Source organism: Cheilinus undulatus, linkage group 7 (assembly GCF_018320785.1).
Source record: "Cheilinus undulatus linkage group 7, ASM1832078v1, whole genome shotgun sequence".
In the NCBI taxonomy this organism is placed as follows: domain Eukaryota; kingdom Metazoa; phylum Chordata; class Actinopteri; order Labriformes; family Labridae; genus Cheilinus; species Cheilinus undulatus.
This window is the reverse complement of record NC_054871.1, coordinates 53,306,850-53,330,194: the sequence shown is the minus strand read 5'-3', so window position 1 is coordinate 53,330,194 and position 23,345 is coordinate 53,306,850. Positions and strand designations below refer to the sequence as shown.

At 42.1% G+C, this 23,345-nt stretch overlaps 1 protein-coding gene across 1 annotated transcript in view; it reads left to right on the top strand.

The window, feature by feature from the left end:
* Nucleotides 1-23,133, top strand: part of LOC121511740 (NLR family CARD domain-containing protein 3-like) — a 37,305-nt gene extending 14,172 nt beyond the window's left edge. Inside the window, exons 6-9 of the mRNA XM_041790502.1 lie at nt 2,483-2,656; nt 3,064-3,237; nt 22,649-22,853; nt 23,107-23,133. Coding sequence (XP_041646436.1) covers nt 2,483-2,656; nt 3,064-3,237; nt 22,649-22,853; nt 23,107-23,133 — 580 coding nt within the window. The remainder of the gene's footprint in view (nt 1-2,482; nt 2,657-3,063; nt 3,238-22,648; nt 22,854-23,106) is intronic.
* Nucleotides 23,134-23,345: the final 212 nt, after the last annotated feature.

Here is a 23,345-nt window from a genome sequence, read left to right as displayed (position 1 = left end):
GCTGGGGCGTGCAGCGTGTTAGCTGTTGTTAGCATGACTAAACCGCTGTGCTTTTGACACATTAGCATAGCCTATAGGGCTATATTTGGGCGTGCAGCAGCACACCCCGACCCCTACGCTGGGCCGTGCAGACGCAGACCCTCAGCTGGGGCTTCCAGCGTATGGGTCTATGCTATTAAAACCCGACAGGTTCGGTTTAGGCGTTTAAATCTGACTGGTTAGATTTAGGCATTAAAATCCGACTGGTTAGATTTAGGCAAGCGGATAGAGCTGAAATTTTGTCGCGGGTAATATACGTCACGCCCCAGCGTAGAGGTCCGTGGCTTCTGCAACGTACATCACGCCCCAGCGCAGAGGTTTCGCCCCACCATAGAGGTCTCCAGCCAAACGCCCCAGCATAGATGTTTGCTCGAGGGCTGCAGCAAGATGCCTCTCCAGAGAGCTGATGATCTTTTTCTCTGTCATGTTGTCTTTTTCACATCAATCATGAATTGTTCAACAATAGACTTTATCCATAGAATAATGATGTATTCATGTAGAGATTAATTTTTCTGAGACTTTATGAAGCTGTTTGATGATTGCAATGATGGAAAGGTTGAATGTTAGACTCTTTGTTTAAATCTCTTCTGTCCTCCTATAAATAAATATTACAGATGTGTTCTTTGTTCATGTTTCTCCTCACTTCATCCTGACATTTTTGGCCTTAGAGGAAACTTTGAGACCTACAGTTAAGTCTAAAATCAGTCTGAGAGTTTTTATTTCAGTCTAAACATCATGAGTTTTCCTGTTTGAAGAATTCATAAATGAAGTAGCATGTTGGTGTTATTAACTGGAGCTTTTTTTCTAGTAGTGTGTTTTTGTGTGTCACCTGCATCATGTTGTGTTCAGGTGTTTGGACTTTTCACCGTCTAAACTAGAGGTGTCAAACTCATTTAGGGTCAGGGCAGTTATAAACGATGTCCCGCTTTGACGTAAGTGACCAAGACCATAATTTCACTCCTTGTTGACATAAAATTAAATCGAATGTAAGTAAATTTAGTTGATATCAGTTTGGCAGATGTATTATAATGAGGGATTAAATCAGGCTGGAGATTGAACTGAGTCACTCGCCAGAGGCGAGATACGATGTCTGCGTTTGTGGCTGGCAGACAGTTGCACAGGGAGAGTATTGGCTATCCTGAGAGCAGCTTCAATCCCTCACAGGGATAGAAGTTTGGTTTTACAAGGCAAAAACCTCTGACATTTGTTTAGGCCCGAGGAAGGAGACAGGAAAACTGAGGTGAGACAGGACTGGACTCTATGATAGAGAGAAGTGCAGCTGTGCACGGAGGTTACTTTCTTCATCTTTATAAATAAATCCTTCTCCTTCAGTCTTAAAATCATGCAGTCTGTATCAGCCTTTATTTTTCAGCATGTTTGCAGAGCTGAGGTGATGAATCAGCTGTTCCTCTGCTGTGTCTTTTTCACCATATTCCTCCCTGCTCTAAAGAGGGTTCAATGTCCCATATTTAACTCATTTATGGCATCATATTGTGATCTTTCTTCGCAATATTATAGAGAGATCATGAAAAATGAGTGAAAATTTGTATTTTAAACACCTAAGGCTGGCCACACACTACAGGATTTTAAGCTCAATTTGGGGCAAGATTTGCCTCCCTGACGACTGTGGGGGCGTATCCTAAGAGGAGCCTCGTCACAGACGACTACTTGCCTGAGTAATCCTCATGTGTGTGGTGTCAAAACAATTTTTTTACTGCTCCAAATTGCATCGTGGCCTTCAAAATCCAGAGTCTTAAATATCAAACACGTTCGATATTTACGATTCTAGGTCATAGTGCCGCTGACGTGGTACCCACAACAACCAGTGAGAGGGAGCACACAGGGTAGCATCACAGCCGGATCAAACGTTCTTTCACCACTCACAACCGTAAACACAAGTTTAACTTAATTCCAGCCAGGATTTCATCCTGAGTGTTTCCCTTGTTTTATGATTGTTGCTGCACCTGTAACTCATGCCAGGACAGCCTGTTTTGGAGAGACAGGAAGACGGTATCGACAGACATCTGTGTTTGTTGGTGTTTTTTTCTGAGGTCAAGTGATCACTTGAGTTGTAGACAGGTCTGCAGGTGTGTGGTCTCCAGTGATCTGACAGTCTGGCTGAGGCGTCTAGTGTGGAGTTCAGAGGATTAAAGATAGAAAATCTTTGGAAATTGTCCTCATATCTGTGGTCTCGCACAGTTTTAAAATTGTTTCAGAATTTGAAATCATCTTGTGTGTGGCCAACCTAAGTAAGTACATATCTAATTTTAATTTTTTTTAATGTCCATCTTTTTCCCTAAACGTCCCGGCCTGTGGGCCGTGAGGTTGGCACCCCGAGTCTAAACTGTAAACCTTCATCAGCTCTGATCTGATTATTTTACCTTTGATCATTTAAAACATAAATGGTATTTTAAACACTTGTTCATTTAATCTTTTTATTCAGGTTGTCAGAGTGTGGTCTGTCAGAGATCAGCTGTTCTTCTCTGGCCTCAGCTTTAAAGTGCAACCCCTCACATCTGAGAAAGCTGTACCTGAGTAAGAACAACCTGCAGGATTCAGGAGTGGAGCTTCTTTCTGCTGGACTGAAGAGTCCAAACTGTCGACTGGAGACTCTGGAGTAAGACAGCATGTTTAATTTCTCTGCTCAGATGAATATGAGGTGAAACTAAAGTGTAAACATCAGACTGATATTAAACTGGTCCTCACTGAGGATTTCAGTGACAGGGTCCATTTTCTTCTTCTGTGGTTTTGTCTGTTGATTGGTTGAACAGTTTTTAGTGACACATTTCAAAGCTCAGAATCAGGAGGAAATCAACACAGTCCATTTCCCTCTAAGCACTCAGAGAACCGATGATCTTTCTCTCTGTCATGTTGTCTTTTTCAATCATGAATTGTTCAACAATAGACTTTATCCATAGAATAATGATGCATTCATGTAGAGATGATTTTTTCTGAGACTTTATGAAGCTGTTTGATGATTAAAATGATGGAAAGGTTGAATGTTAGACTAATCTTTTTTTTCAGGTTGGTTTACTGTGGTTTGTCAGAGATCAGTTGTTTTTCTCTGGCATCAGCTTTAAATTTCAACCCCTCACATCTGAGAGAGCTGGTCCTGAGTTACAACAACCTGCAGGATTTAGATGTGACGCCGCTGTCTGATCTTCAGAATGATCCAGACTACAGACTGGAGACTCTGAGGTAAGTAGAGGGTTTGATTTAGTCCATGCTGGTCTCTGCAGTGTTACACTAACAGTTCAATCAGGAGAGACTTCATTATGAGGTTTATTTTCAGGTTTAGAAATGAAGGAAATGTGTAATGTCTTTAGACTCCATGGTGTTGTCTTCATGTACTGTTCAAAGGTGTAGTGAGGCTCAGATCAGTATCAGACACACCTGATGGATAGTAGACCCTGGTGGAGGAGGAGGAGAAAGGATGCAGGATGAGCTGAGGAGTGTTGTCAATGAGGGGATCAGAAACCATCAAAATCAGTCATTTCCAACATCCATTTCCTTCTTTCATACTGCTTATCACATTCAGGACCACAGCAGCCAGAGCCTATCCCAGCTGTCATTAGGGGAGAGGGGGTTACCCTGGACTGGAATATAACAGAGCAAACTTTAGACACGTTAGGAGCTCATTAACAGCTGAAGCCTCTAAAACATATTTAAATGCTGTTATTTTACTCTACTTTGACTTTAATCTTTTTGTTAGGAAGCTCCTGATCCGTTCTTATTTTCAACTGTGTAAATGAAGGCATCAGCTGTTTTATGAATTTAAACAGGGGCCTTTTTTAGTCATACAGGCTTCAATGTGAGAATGAATGAAATGTAATTCTTTCTCAGGGAATAACAGTTTTATTGGGTACCCCACTGAGATCAGCACCCATGGGTGACTAAAAGCTGTCAGCATCACTGCACCTGACCAACATCCCCTGGATTCTGCGCCCTATTTAAGCTGGAAGATTTCCAGTCTGTCCCTCTGCCCTGTAATTTCCAGCTCTGAATCTGTACTGGGCTCCTGCTTCAAAGCCTCCTCCACCCCAGCATCCATCTGTAGGCTACACCAGGGTTAAAGGAGTTCTCTCATCACTGCTCAAATTCTGCATGTCAGTAAATCTGCTAGAATAGAAGAGGTTGGAGCCTGACACCACAACAGTCCTGCTCTGCTACTGTTCTAAAGGTCTGAACTATTGTAAATGTGAGCTGACTGAAATCAAAGAACAACAACATTTAGAACTGAATTAGAACAGTGTTGAAAATGAAAGAGGTCATGAAGTTCAGACTTTTAGAGACTGCAAACTTTGTTGAAAGCCACACGTGGATCACTTCAAACAGAAAGTCTCTCTGTCTGTTGATATTCTTTACAAAGCAAGAGTTTTAGTGAAAACTGCCTCAGTCAGAATCAGCTTTACTGGTCCAGTATGCTAACACAACAAGGAATTAAAGCTGCAAGCAGCTATGACGGGCCCCCACAACCCGTTGCACATCGGGATGTGCTGCGACCACAGGTGTATGGCAACCGTTGAGTGCCAGCAACAGAGCGTGCTGCCACATGGTGTATATGGGTTTTGCAACACTCACAGTTTAACAGAAACAGAAGGTGATCCCCCTCATTAAGTTCCAGAGCTTGCCATTACTTTGGCAGTAAAACCAAATGAGCATGAGGTATGAGCCCTGAAAGTTTGGAAATCAGCTCCAAAAAATGAACAAATCACTGGATTGTCAGCTCACAGCTCCTCTGTCTGCTCTACTTGGCTCAGTTGCTCTCTCTCTCTTTCTCTTTTGCATGCTTGCAGCCCCACTCCCTCTTCCTCTTGTTCACATTCACTCCACAGGAGAAAAATGACTGAGTGGCTGAAAGTATTAACTGTTCCTAGATTTTTGCAATCATCAGTGTGGAAGATAGAGGAGAAATTGCAGAGATACAGATGTGTACAAGTTTGTTTCATTATTATCTTCAATGCTTTGATATCTCCTCTCAGATTTTTTTTTTTTTACCATGTATTTATGGATAAACAGACAGATACAAACGGTACTCTACTGCAAATCAAGCACCCTCAGTATTTTATATTTCATGCCTGCGACACAAGCCGAGACTCCTCAGATTCCAACAGTATCCTTCTTGTCACTCTATGATCAAAACTCAGGGAGTATACAGCAGACAACCAGACCAAGCAAAAATCTCATTTGATAATCAGAACAATAAATTTCATCCTAACTTTAAAGTTTTTTTTTAATTAAAGGTTGTCTCAGTCAAATAAATCCACCTGTAGCTGATAACCCAATGTCTTCCCATCACTTTGACCCTTCAGAGCCTCACAGCTACAAAAACGTGGTCTTCGCTGCCATCTGGTGTGTCACTGAAGGTTTTGACCTTTATATTATACAATCCTGTAGTTGTAAAAAGAGGGTTTGGATTGACATGATGACACGATTGAAACGCAGGATTCAGAATTGTCTATGCATACATGGAACTATTGATCACAGTCTAAAAGATCTTGACTACAGACACTTTATAATAAACCTAATTCTTTTATATCCAGACTGTTGCTCTCGCTAAATCATTCATTTTTGAAGATATTTTTCCAGTTCTTTTAGTTACCCCCACCGTTTTTTCATGACTTTTAATGTTTTGCCAAGGCAACAGATGTGTAAAATAAACAGATATAGATGCATAAAATATAGAGGTACAGATGCGTACATGTTTGTTTCATTATTTTATTCAGTGCTTTTATATCTTATCTCATTTTGGCAAGTTACTTTATATTCATGGATAGATAGACAGAAGTATACTTTGTAATGTGTTGTTTGCTGTTTGGACCCTGTCCTTAAATATGGTGCAGTGCTGTGTATCATCAAAAGATGGCAGCAAAGCCTTAATTTCGGTTCCATTATGAGAGGACAGAGTTTTGAACATTTCAACATGGAAAATGACAAAAATAGACTTGCTTTTGTTTTACAATTTGGGTCCAAGAGATCCTGAGATGACAGATATGCTTCATCATTTTCAAACACCTTGGTAATATGCACTACAGGGGCTGATTTTTTTTTTTAACTATTGTAGGGGGCGCCACTGAGCCAAATAGCCACACCCACCAACAATCATCCTATCAATCTTCTCATTTCCTAATTTGGTATTTTTCTGCCAAGTTTCTTGGCTTCATAAGTTTTGTAAGCCTAGGAAAATTCTACTTCCTTTTCATGGGGAAGAAAAATTCTCCATGGCCACGCCCCTTTGAGTAATGAAAACTTTCTAATGAAATTTTCAACTTTGACATGTCTTCCTTACAATATCCCTAACATGATGGTGTTTGGATGAATTCCTCATGAGGAATTTTGAAAATTGTGAAGTCTGCAATGTGCTGCTTTTTGACCACAATAATCAAAATGGCGGACTTCCTGTTTGTTTTACGGCATAGGTCTCAGAGGCTTTGTTGTAGAACTTAAAATGATGTATAAGCTCAATAATTTTCAAAATCCTAGGTTTAACCTGCTGCAGGGGCTGAATTTTCACAAAATTGAAGGGGGTGCCACTGAGCATAACCCACCAACATTTGTATTATCAATCATCTCGTGTTGCTACTGAGTATTTTCCTGCCAAGTTTTATGGCTTTACAAGTTTTGTAAGCCCTAGATAATTCTACTTCCTGTTACATGGCGAAAGAAAAATTATCACTGCCATACCATTTTAGGTAAGGACTCTTGATCTTCAAATTTCAATAATACCAACATTGAGGGATGTCCCTGAGCTAATTTCAGCAGGATTTGGCCAATCTTGTAATAAATGGAAATTTTTTAGTGAGCACCAGCCACTTTTATCACATTATGAGGCATTTAAATTTAAGTGGCCGCCATGGCCACAGCTTTTGACTCATGAGAAAACCCCGAATAACTTTTGACCTAAGACATCTTTTCTTGCTTTCCACCAAAGATGAAGTAGTTTGGATAAATGCCCTAGGACAAGTTCGTGCAAATACAACCCCTAGAATATGCCTCGTTTTATCAAAAAATTCAAAATGGCCGACTTCCTGTTTGACTTACGATATGGGTCCAAGAGGATTTTTTGTGTGTCCTGACATGACGCATCTGCTCACATATGTTTCGAAATCCTAGGTCAAACCTGCTGGGGGGGCTGAATTTTTGAAATTTTCTAGGGGGCGCCATTGAGCCAATAGGCCACGCCCACCTAAAAACATCACATCAATTATCTCAGCATGCTCATGAGAATGTTTTTGCCAAGTTTTATTCCTCTACACATATCACAAGCCCCTGAGAATTCTACTTCCTGTTTCATCCAATGAAGCTAGTGGACTTCCTGTTGAGATCTCGGCATGGGTCCAAATAGCTTTTTTGTAGGACTGATGATGTCATATATGAACACCAAAATTCAAAGGTCTTGGTTAAACCAGCTGGGGTAGCTAAATTTGCCATTGCCATTGCCATTGCCATTGAGCCAATAGGCCACGCCCACCTAAAAAATGAAGATCAATCTTCTTAGCAATCCAATGAGATTTTTTTTTTTGGCCAGTTTCATTGCTCTACATTTCTTATAACCATTTGAAAAACCTACTTCCTTTTTCATGGCGAACAAAAAAATCACCATGGCCACACCTTTTAACATAGACATTTGACCATTATATATGTTTAAGGCCAACTCCTTGGGAACAGCCAGAGTGAATTTTCAAAATGTTCTGCCCAACCATGTAGGTACTGCGATGTGAAATTCAGAAGTAGTGACTTTCTGTTACCAGAGGGTGGCGCTGTACAATTTTTCAAAATTTCAAGTATAGATGTGTTCTGGCCTGGGCTGTTATCAAGCACATGAAATTTGTTTTGGATATGACCATGTATACTAGAGTTATGACTGTTTAAACATTTTTGGCGAGACAAAATGGCAACTCTTGACTTTGTCGCCCCGCCAAGGTCACGCCCTCTGACGAAAAGTCAATTTTATTTTTTACAAAGCTAGATTCACTTCTTAAGTCCTTCCTGACACATATTTGAAGTGGATATCTTGGATACTTTTTTAACTGTAGCTTGCACCGTAAACCTTGACATTTGCTGTCACCACTAGGTGGCGCTTTGATCTGTAAAAAACCTGACCATATGAATGGGTGCAGGCCATGACCGTTGATATACCTGAGCAATATGAGTCCAATCGGACCATGCACAGCTGAGTTATAAACTACTTCCTGTTTACCATAATCATATGCAAATTTTAGGGCTCGCCATAGCCACACCTTTAGACTAATGAGAAAACCCCGAATAACTTTTCATCAACCATGTCTCATGTAGCTCTGTGCCAAAGTACAAGTCAATCGGATGAAATCCCTCAGCAGAGTTACTCCAGATATGACCCTTGGAAAAGGCCAAAAACAGCCCCTTTTTTGCATATTTATTCAAAATGGTGGATTTCCTGTTGGAGATAGAGTGTGGGCCCAAGAGGCTTTTTTGTCTATCTCCCCAAGCCGCACCTGCACACAAAATTTAATGAATCTACGACAAAGTCAAAGGAGGGGGCTTTAACTTTGTGTGGGCCCAAGAGGCTTTTTTGTTGATCTCGCCAAGCCGCACCTGCACACAAAATTTAATGATTGTACGACAAAGTCAAAGGAGGGGGCTTTAACTTTGAAAACTGTTAGGGGGCGCTGTTTTTGCAATTCTGAATTTTCATGTTGGAGACCCAAAAAATATCGAAATTTTCGCGAGACCGGATGTACGTGCAAAGTTTCCTGCGAATTCATAAATGTTAAGGGCCTCAAAATGCCACGCAATGACGGTAAATAAAAATAAAAATAATCTGAGCAATTACAATTAGGTCCTCGCACCACTCGGTGCTCAGGCCCTAATTAGACTCCTCTTAGCTTTGCTGTCAGTCTACAGGAATTAAAAGGTCAATAAAAAATCAATACAACTGAACAGAGTATTTAAAAATGAAGATTTAAAGATGTAGAAGCTCTTGTTAGGAATGATTTCTAGTATCTACGAGTCAGTGTGTGTTGATAGAGTGTCTGCCAGATGTGCAGAGGGTGCAAGGACGCTGACAAGACATGATCAGAAGAATCAAACATGCAAGGATGTGTGCAGATATCCATGAGGAGAAGATCATTAAAGAGAATTGATGATTGATTCGTGCAAATGTGCAGATGAAGAGAGGCTTTAGCACAGATGTGAAATATTTCACTAGTAGTTCTCTAGTAATGCCTTCTATGTCCTACTGCTCAGAAATTCAGGGAAATACATAGAAAACAAATGGAGACTCTTGAATGAAAGTGCAGTTCAACAATGTAAAGGAATCCTGTATTTACACAGCAGCTGTAGATCTCAAACCTTTACCATCAAAGACCAGTCCCTGTGGTGTTTTATTTTGTACTTGTGACATTTACTTTGTTAACTTCCGGTTTCCGGAGTCGTCTTTGCTGGCTGCTAACTTCCCTTTGCTCTCTCTAAGGCCGTCCCCCTCCCCCCTGGTGCTGAGGAGAAGATTCACACCTGATCGTCAGCGCTCACTACTTTAGACCTGCTGCAGCTCTCCTCCGTCTATGACTTCCAGTTTGTCTGATGGTGGAGTAGGTGCAAGCTGGGAGAGCTCTGTTGAAACTTTGTTAAAAATTTTGTCATACTCGCTTAACTGACGACATAACCGTGCATAAACGTGCACATAACATTAATACCACGGGGAAAAAAGCAAAAAAAACAACCAACATCCAGCTGAGCAGTCAAGTGATGATGAACAACACGAGGCAACGCCAGCTAGCCAAAATGCGGAGCATGCAGCTGACAGTGCGCCGCTGACACAGGCAGATATGGAGAAGCTTCTCAACTCGTTGGAAGACCGTATCATTTCAGAACTTTCAGCCCAGCTTTCTGCTGACCGAGCAATGATTGATCGACACGATCAAACTATCCAGCTCATGGAAACTTCACTTAACAACACTGAAACCAGATTAGCATCTCTGGAATCCACCTGCGCAGCCCTCTCCAAAGAAAACGAGGCTCTCAAACTAAAGACAGATGATTTAGAAAATAGATCATGGTGCAACAACATCCATATAATCAGCTTACCTGAAAAAGTTGAGGGTCAACATCCTACTCGCTTCATGGAAACGATAAGCCGATGAGGAAGCAGGGTGATCCTCCACGTCCATTCATCATGCGGATTCATTACTACCAGACTAAAGAGCTCATCATGAAGCTAGCAAGAGAAGCCGGGTCACTGTCATATCGTGGCTCAAAAATACACATCTACCCAGACTACAGCGCTGAGGTCTCCAAGAGGAGAGCTACTTTTTCCAAAGTGAAATCACAGCCGCATAACCCCGGGTTTCAGTACAGGATGCTCTTCCCTGCAAAGCTTCAAATCACTGACAAAAATGGAGAGAGAAAGACTTTCTTATCACCTGCAGAGGTTACTTCGTTTCTCCAGGACAACCGGACATCAGCTCCCCCATAACAACTTGCATAAAATACTGCATGTAAGCCATCTGGACTTATAAGTGAGTGAGTAGCTGGATAAACTGTGAATTGAGCATGAGCCTTTTACTTAATCCAAATTATTACTTAGAGCCCTCCGTTCACACTTTGCTGTTGTGTTAACTAATTTATTTACAAATACTGTATTTCATTATGAACATTTATTCTGCACGGACTCTCATGCTCTCTTTGCATGATTGGTAATGGCTCTGATCACTTTGAGGCAGATGTGCTCCTTGCTGCGATTGGATGTGCGCGGCCGTGCGCAGCTTTAGTGCACAGTGGTATATGACAGTGGTGATGAAAATGACTCCTGTTAAGTGTGTTTGAATTTATGGATGGAGAAACTTTAGTTGGCTTCAATATATGGTGTTCTGTTTGATACCTGCAGTACACACAAGCCAGTTTAAGGCGATGTAGGCTCTCTTTTGTTCAAGTTAAAACAGAGTTCAAGAGTAAGTTAGGTGTTTATGTTAGATAACCAAGAAGAGCAGTGTTGAAGACCCCTGTCCCTAGCCAGAGGCATGTTTACACCCCTTTTTAGTTTTCCTTCTTTTTCTCTTTTTGTGTGTGTGTTTTTTTGTGTTTGTTTTTTGTTTTCTGTTTTTTTTTTGTTTGTCCCCCCCACCCCACCCCCGCCTTCCCCAATACTTCTGCCTCCGCACTAAATAATATCAACAGTCTTGTCAAGCAGGATAATGGCCACTAACTCTAATCAAAGTTGGCCTGTCCACTTCGTCTCTCTTAATACTAAAGGGATGAACAACGGGTTAAAAAGGCAGAAAATAATGTCCTATCTACTGCACCTGTGTTCAGATATAACCTTTCTGCAAGAAACACACCTCAAGAATGCATATGTTAACCTGCTGAAGAGAGGCTGGGTGGGCCAGATGTACCATTCCAGATTTAATGCTAATGCCAGAGGAACTGCAATCCTTATACACAAAGACATTCCTTTTAAAGCCAAAGATGTCATTACGGATACAAATGGAAGATTTGTCATTGTTTCGGGTCAGTTGTTTGCCTGCCCTGTTATTTTGGTCAATGTTTACACTCCAAATTTTGATGACCACGCCTTTCTCGACAAATTATTCTCCACTATACCCAGTGATAATAATTACAACCTGATAATAGGAGGCGACTTCAACTGTGTACTCAATACCACACTAGATAGATCATCAAATAAGGCTTATTCCCTCACAAAATCTGCAAAGGTTGTGAATAACTTTATCAAACAGAATGATATATCAGATACCTGGAGATTTAAATATAATGACAAGAAAGCATGTTCTTTTTTCTCCAATGTCCACCACACATACACCCGTATTGACTACTTCCTACTAGACAACAGATTACTTGGTAATGTTAGCACTTATGGATACCACAACATTACAATATCTGACCATAGTGCTGTCTCGTTTCACATAGCTCTTCCCAGTTGTTTCAGGCCCTCTCGCAATTGGAAGCTTAACTCCCTCCTTTAGCTGATGAACAATTTGCCACTCATATCTGAGCTTTTTCTCATTACCAATGCCTCCCTGGAGGTATCCCACTCCACCTTATGGGAGACACTTAAAGCTTATACTCTTGGACAAATTATAGAATATGCAGCTAGAGCAAAAAAAATAAGAGACTCCAAGCTTAACGATATCTCACAATCCATTGCTAACATTGATAGTCAATATTCCACCTGCCCCTCCCCAACACTGTTTAAAGAGAGACTACGCCTCCAGACAGAATATGACTTGCTTACAACAGACCGAGCTACATACTTGCTAACAAAAACTCTATCTAATATTTATGATTCAGGAGATAAGGCTGGCAAGCCATTAGCTCAACAAGCTCGCCAAGCTCAGTTCTCAGGCCTTATCCCTAAGATCTACGATCAAACAGGTGAAATAATTACAGATCACAAAGAAATAAATAATGCATTCAAACAGTATTATAGCAGGTTATATACCTCTGAATGTAGTGACAACCTGGGTTTGCTCACTCATTTCCTTGACAAACTCAATTTTCCATCTGTCCCAGTTGAACAAACTTCTAAATTAGGAGGTGATATCTCTAAAGCCAAAATCATGGAGGCCATCAAGTCATTGAAATCTGGCAAAACACCAAGACCAGATGGCTATATTACTGAATTTTATGAGAAATTTGCTTCTGAATTATGTCCCTTGCTCCAAGCTATGTTTAATGAGTCGCTAGCCACTGGAAGGCAGGCTACTGTAACACTCTTACTAAAAGGTGGTAAGGATTCACTCCAATGTTCCTCCTACCGCCCAATCTCTCTGCTAAAGTAGACTATAAAATTTTATCAAAGATATTGGCAACAAGACTGAAAAAGGTCATCCCACTAATAATCTCACAAGATCCAAAAGGTTTTATCTTAAAAGATATTCAAGTGCAAATCTTAGACGACTATTTAATATTTATGCTCCCCTGAAATTGAAATCGCTCGATGCTGAGAAAGCGTTTGACCGAGTCGAATGGCAATACTTGTTCTCAGCCCTTAAGAAATTCAAATTCGAAAGAGCCTTTTGTCTCTTGGGTGACACTAATTTACAACCAGCCCCTAGCTGCTGTAATAACAAACGGCCAGCAATCTGACTATTTCTCACTTAGTAGAGGTACTCACCAGGGTTGTTGCTTGTCTCCTTTACTTTTTGCTATTGCAACTGAAACTCTAGCTATTGTCCTCAGACAATCTGATGAATTTGTTGGTATTGAGCGGGGAGGCCTTACTCACAAAATTTCCCTATATGCGGATGACATTCTTCTGTATGCTGCAAACCCCTTGTCATCTATACCTGATGTACTCGATATTCTAACTCAGTTTGGAAAGGTATCAGGATATAAGATCAACCTTGATAAAAGCGAAATATACCCTATTAATCAAGCAGCTACTCAAATTTCACCATCACATTTTCCATTCAGAACAGTCAGAAAAGGCTTTAAATACTTAGGGGTTGAGATCATACCTGCATATTCATCATTGTTCACTAAAAATTGTAGTATTTTATTTGAAAAATGTAAAAAGGATATGGAGAGGAGGAGGAATCTCCCTCTATTGCTGGACAAATTAATCTTGTAAAAATGATAATGTTACTGAAGTTTCTTTATTATTTCCAGAATATCCCAATTCTAATTAAAAAGGAATTCTTCAAATCTCTGAACAGAAGTATTCTATCATTCATATGGAATGGTGGACCACACAGAATTAAAAAGAGTGCTCTGCAGAGACCTAGAAAACTTGCCGGTCTAGCCCTGCCCAATTTTATGTACTATTATTGGTCACGTAATATAAAATCTATTCTTCACTGGATTGATGACACTCCTACCTCTAGCTCTGAAGCATGGGTTCAAATGGAGAATGCCTACAGCCCAGTCAATCTAAGCTCTGTTTTATGTGCTCCTACACCACCCTCTCTGTGCCATTTTCGCCCCTACCCAGTGATCCATCACTCAGTCAAAATTTGGTCTCAATTTAGAAGACATTTCAGGCTGCAGTCTACCTGAATACACTCTCCCATAATGAACAACTTTAACTTTCCTCCTTCCCTTACTGATGGTACCTTTGGGGTATGGCACTCAAAAGGTATCAAATCTATATCTGATCTGTAGGTTGATGGCAAGTTTGGCTCATTTGCTCAGTTGTCTCAGTTATTTGACTACCCAACGCTCACTTCTTCAGATACCTTCAGATCAGACATTTTGTCCAAAAGAGTCATAGTTCCTTTCCAGACTTTCCAACACATTATATAGTTGATCATATTCTTTCATTAACCCCATGCCGTAAGGGTATCATTTCAATATTTTATAGCTGTATAGATGAGTGTATCCCCAAATCCCCCAAAGATGTTAAGAGACTTTGGGAGACTGAGCTTGGAAGAGAAATGACCGACAACCAATGGGTGGCAATTCTTAGCTTGATAAACTCCTCCTCTCCTTGTACAAGACACCGGTTAATACAACTCAAAGTTGTTCTGAGAGTAAACCTAACCAGGGCAAGGCTGGCAAACATATACCCTAATTCAGACCCCAACGTGTCCTCGCCGTCAAGGCCAACCTGCAGACCACATGCACATGTTCTGGTCCTGTCCTCAACTAAACAAATTTTGGTCTAGCATTTTTGATACATATTCTAAGATGTTTCAAAAATACATTACTCCAAATCCGTTATGTGCTCTATTCGGTTAGAGTTGTGAGATCCCTTCACTTAAAGGTAAAGCACATACCATTATAGCATTTACCTCTCTAATAGCAAGGCACCTCATTCTTTTCTCCTGGAAAGCACAAGCTCTTCCTAGTTTCACTAGATAGATCAGAGACACTTTGTATTTCTTAAAGCTTGAAAAAATTAAATACACCCTAAAGGGCTCCTTGCAAAGTTTTAAGAAGACTTGGACCCCATTTTTAGAGTTCTATGATAGCTTACAAGTACCACTGAGTGAAGATGAATGAATGAAGTGGTTTTCCACAACCCCCCCCCCCCCCCCCCCGGTTTGTTTATTTACTTAATTAACTATTTTATTTATTTTTATTTTTATTTACTTATTTATTTTCTTTCTATTTATTTTTCATAATTTTCTTATTTTCTCTTTAACTCATTTATTTATTTACGCTACCACTAAGAACATAATTGTTGCTTATTGTTAAACATTCTGAACTGTTTTTACAACCTTCAGTAACTCGTATAGTAATTTAGAAACACTGATGTGTTGTCATGTATAGGATCTTAACTCCAGGGGACAGCAGGGTGGGAAGAAGGATGGGTGGGATTGAGGGAGGGTTGGATGGGTTATTGTGGGATAGGGAAAGGAAACTTAAAATGCTGTAACTACCTGAAAGCAGCAGCTGCTCTATGTTTAAATACACTTTTGCTTGCAATGTTTGCTGCTAAACAATGTATGATGTGTTCAAATCAAATTCAATAAAGATTGTAAAAAAAAAAAAGCAGCTATCATAAGTCCCTCCCCTTCTTGATTCTGATTGGCCAGTGATGGAGACGTGACCTTGATGAGCTCAGTGATCTAGAAGTGAAAGTGTTTGAATGTGAGAACGCTGAAAACACTGAACTCTGTTGGTTTGGTATTAAAAATGAATCCTGACAGTGAAGAACAGCAGCTGTGGACACAGGCTCCTAAAGTTTGTTAAATGAGTGCTTTTATTTCTGAAGCCTCTCCAAAGGCAGAGGAAATCACAAACTACTGCTGTTCTATTTCAAACAGGAAATACGTCACTAAACGCTCTCTGACATCATGATGCCTTCAAGGACTCTGTTGGCCTTTAAGCTTCAAGTCAGCAACATGTGAAGAGGAGAGCTGAGAGAGAGCGTGCTACTTTACAGGATTACTGTGATGTGAGCAGGACTGAAGTCCCTGCTGCTCTTCTTACTGGATGTTCTGGGTCTCTGATAAGAACTCATCAAGTCCCTCACAGTGTGGAATCTCTCTCTCTCTCTTTTATATCCTCAGATGGAGATTTTAGAGAGGATCCTGATGGTCCTGCTGGTCAGAGAGGAGGAAGCAGCAGCAGCAGCTTGTGTGTGGTAAGTCTGTAACTGGGCCGTGTTACTGGGAGACTGACAGAGATGAGACTGCTCTGAGATCAGCTCCACTGTGGACCTCCCTCATGTTTCTAACACAGATTCTCAGTGTAAACTGCTGTAGGACTCAATGACTGAAGACGAACGCCTCCATGTGGATACAGATGTTGAGCTTTCTGTCACAGCGCCCCCCTGTGGAAATACATGAACCAGGGTTAGCTCAGCTTTGGTAGAGCCTAGCTTTGGCACACCACAGTCTCCCACTACTACCCTGATCTTTAACAAAGAGCTCATTACCAAAATAAATGGGACAGCCATGTTTCTCCAGTGTTTAATCTCTGCTTTTATTTTCACCTTTCACTGATTTTATTCATATTATTGATCATTGGATTTTAGCATTTATTTGCTGCATTTTATTTCTTTTATCAGCTCATTTGTAAATATCTGGTGGCTTTTATTCTGATTGTACTCTTATTTTGTGTCTGTCCGTTCTTTGTGAAGTACTTTACAATGTTACAATGTCATTTAGCAGACGCTTTTCCCCAAAGCAACGTACATTCGAGAGCAAGGACAACACAAGCAAAGATCTAGACGAAAAGGAACAACATCAGTAAGTGCCATCAAGTGCTTCAGGTCCAACTGGATGCAAGTGTTGCCATGAAGAGATTAAGGCAAAGCACCTAAAATATATGTTGTTGTTTTTGTGTTTTTTGTTTTCGTTTTTTGTTTTTTGTTTTTGTTTTTGTTTTTTGTTGTTTTGTTTTTAAACAGCAACAATGAATCAAGCAAAATGTGGGATCTCTAATGGCCATCCATTAGACTTCACAACAACTAATTACGAAGAACCAAGTGCTGGGTCATACACAAAGAGCTGGGCAAAGAACTTCCAGAAGCAGAGCAGGACAGTGCGAGCTAACTATAGTTGGGAGACTCATTCAACCACTGGGGACAGCAGTGGAGAATAGTCTGGCTGAGACTCAATCTACTGCTCGGGATAACAGTAGAGAGTAGTCTAGATAAGTGCATAGTGTTCTCTGAAGAGCTGGGTCTTTAGCCTTCTCTTGAAAGTAGAGAGGGAGTCTGCAGATCGAATGGAGTTGGGTAATTCATTCCACCATTTAGGGACAACAGAGGAGAAGAGTCGGGCTAGTGACTTAGGAGCATGATGTGCTGGAAGTACCAGGCGCCTTTCGCTGGCTGAGCGTAGTGGGCGAGAAGGAGTGTAGACCTTGATGAGGGACTCCAGGTAAACAGGAGCAGTTTTAGTTACTGCTTTGTAAGCAATGATTAAAGTTTTGAATTTAATGCGAGCTGCAACTGGAAGCCAGTGTAGAGAGATTAAAAGAGGCGTGACATGAGCTCTCTTGGGTTGGTTGAAGACCAGACGTGCTGCTGTGTTCTGGATCAACTGCAGAGGTATAACTGTGCATGCAGGTAGGCCTGTCAGAAATGAGTTACAGTAGTCAATACGTGATATTATAAGAGCCTGTACTAGGAGTTGTGTAGCATGCTCTGTCAAGTAGGGTCTGATCCTCTTGATGTTGTAGAGGGTGAATTGGCAAGACCGAGCAATCGAGGCCACATGGAGCTTGAAGGTTAGCTGGTCATCAATCATGACACCCAGATTTCAAGCTGACTTAGTGGGCAAGAGATTATTTGATCCAAGCTGGATACTGATCTGTGTTTCCACAGTGGGACTGGCTGGGATGATAATGAGCTCAGTTTTGGGCAGGTTGAGCTGAAGGTGACGTTCCCTCATCCATTTAGAAATATCAGCAAGGCAGGATGAGATCCGAGCTGAGACAGTTGTGTCATCTGGTGGAAAGGACAGGAATAGCTGTGTGTCGTCTGCATAGCAGTGATAAGAAAAGCCATGGGAGCGGATGATTGCACCAAGTGAGGTGGTGTATATTGAGAAAAGTAGGGGACCAAGCACAGACCCTTGAGGCACCCCTGTTGATAAGCCATGCAGTTTAGACACTCCTCCCTTCCATGATACTCTAAAAGATCTCCCTGTGAGGTAGGACTTAAACCACTGTAGGGCAGATCCTGAGATACCAAGTGAAGAGAGTGTAGAGAGGAGGGTTTGGTGGTTTACTGTGTCAAAGGCAGCAGACAGATCCAGCAGTAAGAGAACTGAGGACTGACCAGCTGCTCTAGCCAAGCATAGTGATTCTGTTACCGACAAAAGTACAATTTCAGTAGAGTGGCCCCGCCTAAAGCCAGACTGATTCTGATCAAGTAGATCATTGTTCTGCAAGTATTCTGAGAGCTGGTTGAAGACTGTGCACTCCAGTATTTTTGATAGGAATGGGAGAAGTGAGACCGGCCTGTAATTTTCTGGGTTGAGAGTGGGTTTTTTGAGCAGTGGTGTAACCCGCGCTTGCTTGAAAGCAGCTGGGAAAACACCTGTGGACAGAGAGGAGTTACATTAAGTTAACTTACAGCAGGGCTGATTGTGGGCTCAATTGCCTGAAAGAGACGTGATGGTATCGGATCGAGCGGACAGGTTGTGGGCTCAGAGTCAAGCAGAAGCCTGGTGACTTTGCTCTCACTTAGTGGAGAGAATGAGCTAAGTGAGGCAGCACTGGTGGAAGAAAACTGAGTTGGACAGGCTCAGAGAATTGGTTGCTGATGGTAGAAACCTTGTCAGTGAAGTAGGAGGCGAACATGTCTGGAGTCAACATACTGGAGGGTTGTGGGTTTGAAGGAGAGAGGAGCGAGTTAAAAGCAGAGAAGAGTTTGCGTGCATCAGTGGCAGCACAGATCTTTGATTGATAGAACGCCTTCTTAGCAGATTTTAGAGCAGAGGTAAAACAGGACAGTTTTTGCTGATAAGCACTCAAGTCAGTGGTTTGTTTGGATTTACGCCATTTTCTCTCTGCCGCCCTGAGCCCTGCCCTTTGGGTTCTGATGACCTCAGTGATCCAGGGACAAGGTGGAGTATTTCGAATAGGCTTAGACACCAGAGGGCAGAGTTTGTCCAGAGAGGAGGTCAGTGAGGAGCAGAATGTGTCTGTGGCCTCGTTAACAGTGAGTGTGAAGGACTCGTTACATGAGGCTAGTGCAGCTGAGACCTCGTCAGACAGCTGTGTTGGGTCAAGTGACTGAAGGTTTCTGCGGTATGATCTTAATTGAGTAGTAGATTGTTGAAGTTCAGGTAAGCCAAGTGAAAACTGAATGAAGTAGTGGTCAGAGAGGTGAAGTGGTGTTACACTCAAATTAGCCGTGGAGCAATTGGGAGTTAGAATCAAATCCAGTATATTACCAGCCTTGTGTGTAGGAGGCGTTTGAACCAGTTTCAAGTCAAAGGAGGACAGTAGTGAAATAAAATCAGTAGCCTGGGCTCTATCCAAGTGGATGTTCATGTCACCCATGACAACCAGTGGTGTGCCATCATCAGGGATGTCTGAGAGTAACATGTCCAGTTCCACAATAAAGTTGTCCAGGTGACCCCCAGGTGGGCGGTATACCACAACCATGTAAGCCTTTATTGGTGCAGTGACCTGTACTGCATGATATTCAAATGAGGTGTTATTGTCCAAGGGTTTGAACTGGCTGAAGTTCCAGCTATGGGAAAGAATAATGCCTGTGCCACCTCCTCGGCCAGAAGAGCGAGGTGTATGAGAGAACACTGCATCAACTGATAGAGCAGTTGGTGTTACAGTGTTCTCAGGACGGACCCAAGTTTCTGTCAGGGCTAGGACCTGAATGTCAGACAGTTTAGTGAGGGAATTGATGAATTCTGCTTTGTTAACTGCAGACTGGCAGTTCCAGAGGCCAACTGTGATAAAAGGTTGTGGAAAAGAGGCATTCTGCAAAGTGGATAGATTATGCAGGTTTCGTTTTCTGTAGCTATTGTGCTTCTTTCTGTTCCCATATATGGCTTGTATTTTTTGGATGCACATGTTGCGTTAGACTGCTGAGGTGCGTTTAGACTGTTATAAGGCATTGCTGCCTGTCGGTGGCCTTGCTCGGTGGACTCGCACAGGTAGACTCGCTGGTCTTTACCCAATGTGGTCTTCACACAATTGGGCTTCCACAAGGGCTGACGCTTCAGCGTAGTCTGTGCACTTATATAGACAGATGTGCACAACTGAGTTGATTGCGCACAGCCGCTAACCACCCCAGCTGGCAAATTTGATTCAAACTCTCTTAAAGCTTGGACTACAGTGAAACTCTGCCCCAGCTGTTTTCACTTTAGCAATCAATAGAGGGAGCAACATGCATCAACTGCCTCACCTATTGTTGCAGAGAGAGTGAAACTAACACATTCAGCCTAAGCAAAACTGCCAACAACCTACTTCCAACTGAAACAACCCAAAGCAGATTCCTGCTGGGAAAGGAAAGAGGTGGACAGATATTGTTCTCTCTGGGCCGATACGGTTACAGATTATTAGTGAAAGAGAGCCATAACTGATATTTGGAGCTGATATGTATTTAAAGTAAGGATGAGCCGTTGGTTTCAGTCATTTGAATGTTAGATTAACAACATGTAAGGGACATAAACATGTCTGTTTTCTAACCCTGGCCTCCAGAGCTAGAAACCAAGTCTATTTCTGACATGTGCTGTTGTCTGTAAAGGAGAGCTATGAGGAACTGAACATTTAGCACAAAGGCAGGAGAGAGCAGCAGAGGGAGAGGCAGAAAACAAGCCCAAGTCAGAGAAGCTAACTGCTAAGCTAAGCTAACAGTTCAGCAGATGGCGCTAAAGAGCCAGAGTGCTTGATGATGACCTGCAGACGTCTAAACCAGCAGCTACCAAACAACAGCAGCGATGAGAAATCAAGTCAAACCAACAGTTTAGCTCTGGCTCTATCAACAGGAGAGACGGCACAGAGAGAGACGCTGAAGTGGTGGGAAAACAGGAAGTGATGTCACACTCTCACTGTGACAGGCTCCTGTGGTTATTGGCTGTTAATGTGTGGCGTTTAACCAATCAGATATCAGAGCCAGAGGAAAAGGCTCACATCACAGCAGAGCCAAAGTAGCAGACTTTTGAACCAATGAATTTAATCAGTGATCAATCAAATAAAATACCAATACAGATCCTGATGAACATGCCAGACCTGGACCCTGATAATCAGCCAGGACCATCATGGATCCACCTCTAGTCTGGAGGCTTTTACTCAAAGAAAGCTGAGTTGAGTTGTTGTGATATTTGATGGTGTGAAAACAGCTGAATAATGCTGACTCATCTTTTATTTTCATGAGTCATGTCAGCGTAATCAAGGATCCATTTGAAGATCCAATCATCGGTCATTTTAACCAATCATTCTGATGTTTACTCCAGTTTGATGTTTGAGCTTCTTTTTTCTGATTCAGGGATTATAAACTGAAATCAAGTCCATCAGTGGAGTTTGATTGTTGATCAAACTCATGTTTAGGGGCGTCCTGTTCCTGCTATCACTGCTTTCTGCCAGCAGATGTCACCATTTCAACGTTTTCTCCCAGACTGATGGATCTGAATACATTCTTTATCTGTGAGCAGGAAACCAACTTTGAAATTCACAGAGAGAGAGAGAGAATGTCAACTCTCACATTTGTTCTTTTATTTCTGAATGTCATCTTCAAGTCTGTTTATCCTCTCTGCTTTTAAACTACTGCCCCCTACTGGACAGGAGAGTGGAGCACTCCAAAGTCAGATAAAATGATGAATAATCTGCTCTGAGAACACTGAGTCAGATTTGTAATAACTAACGAACAGTGGGCTCAGGCTGTATGCTGGCTGTCTGCTAAATCACATTTCTGAAACTTGACCTGGATTCTGAGCATCCGCTCTCCTCTCTGCTGAATGTTTCTCCCTTCAACTCGACATCTACCAAAGATTGCATATTGGTGACAAGAGCACTCACTTCATCCCCAATTCATTCACAGTCAATAACTAAACGGAGGAGCGAGTCGCTCTGAGATGGAAAAGTCCCCCCTAACCCTAACCAAAGTAAGGTTTATGCCACAGCTGCCCTGAATTGTTGATGTAGGCATCATGGCGGCCGTGAGGCTTGCCACAGTACAAGCAGCGTTCCTGTCTGTCATTCTAATGTCTGCGTTATCTGTCTGCAAAGCGTCGTGCTTAATCCAGTACACCCAATCGGAGCTTCTAAACCTCAGATCCATCTCTCACAGTGTTCTGAGTCCATCTACATCCCTGCTGGAGGAGAAATTAAGGAACCTAAACATCTTAAGCCACTCAACACCATGGCTGCCAGCCAAAAAGGGCAGCTGCTCCAGCACCTCTGCCAGGTTCAGGAGGCGCCCCTATCGGCTTTCGCTCCCAGCCCTTCTGCTGTCAAATGTCCGATCCCTCCGGCACAAAATGGATGAACTACAACTCATGATACAAACCAACAAAGACTACAGTGACTGTTCTGCCATCTGCCTCACAGAGACCTGGCTGGATCAATCAGTACCCGACCGAGCGGTAACACTTCCAGGTTTCACATTACACCGTGCTGATAGATCATCCAAACTATCGCGCAAGGCAAAAGGCGGCGGTGTTTGCATAATGATCAATGAACACTGGTGTACAAATTCTACAGAACTCACCCATGTATGTTCCCCACAACTGGAATACCTCTCTGTAAAATGCAGACCGTCATACCTCCCACGGGAGTTCGCATCTGTAATTCTGATCTGTGTTTACATTCCACCTGAGGCTAACGCTAACACCACCATTGCCAAGTTAGCCAACTACATCTCCTCAGCGGAAAATTCACACCCGGACACAGCAATCATCGTCCTTGGGGACTTCAACTGGACCAACATGTCATCTGAGCTCCCTGGCTACCATCAGCAGGTAACTTGCCCCAGCAGAGGGGCCAACACACTGGACCACTTCTACACCACCATCAAAGAGGCTTACCGTGCTTTCCCAAGGGCTCTGCTAGGCAAGTCCGACCACGCAATACTGCTGCTAATTCCACGACACAGGCAAAAAGTTAAATCCTCCAAGTCACCAGCAAAACTTGTCTGGTGCTGGTCCCCAGAAGCCATCGATCAACTTCGGGGTTGTTTCGCATGCACAGACTGGGATGTTTTCCTTGCTGCAGGTGACTTCCACGCTGTCACCGATGTAGTGACGTCATACGTCAACTACTGTGCGGACCTGTGCATACCACTCAAAAAAGTCAAACACCACAATAATAATAAACCGTGGTTTAACAAGGACATTAAAAAATTAAGAAAGGAGAAAAATTCAGCACATTTGTCAGGAAACAAAACAATACATGGCTGCCAAGTACAAACTGAGATCTGCAATAAGAAGAGCCAAATCCAACTACGCCACTAA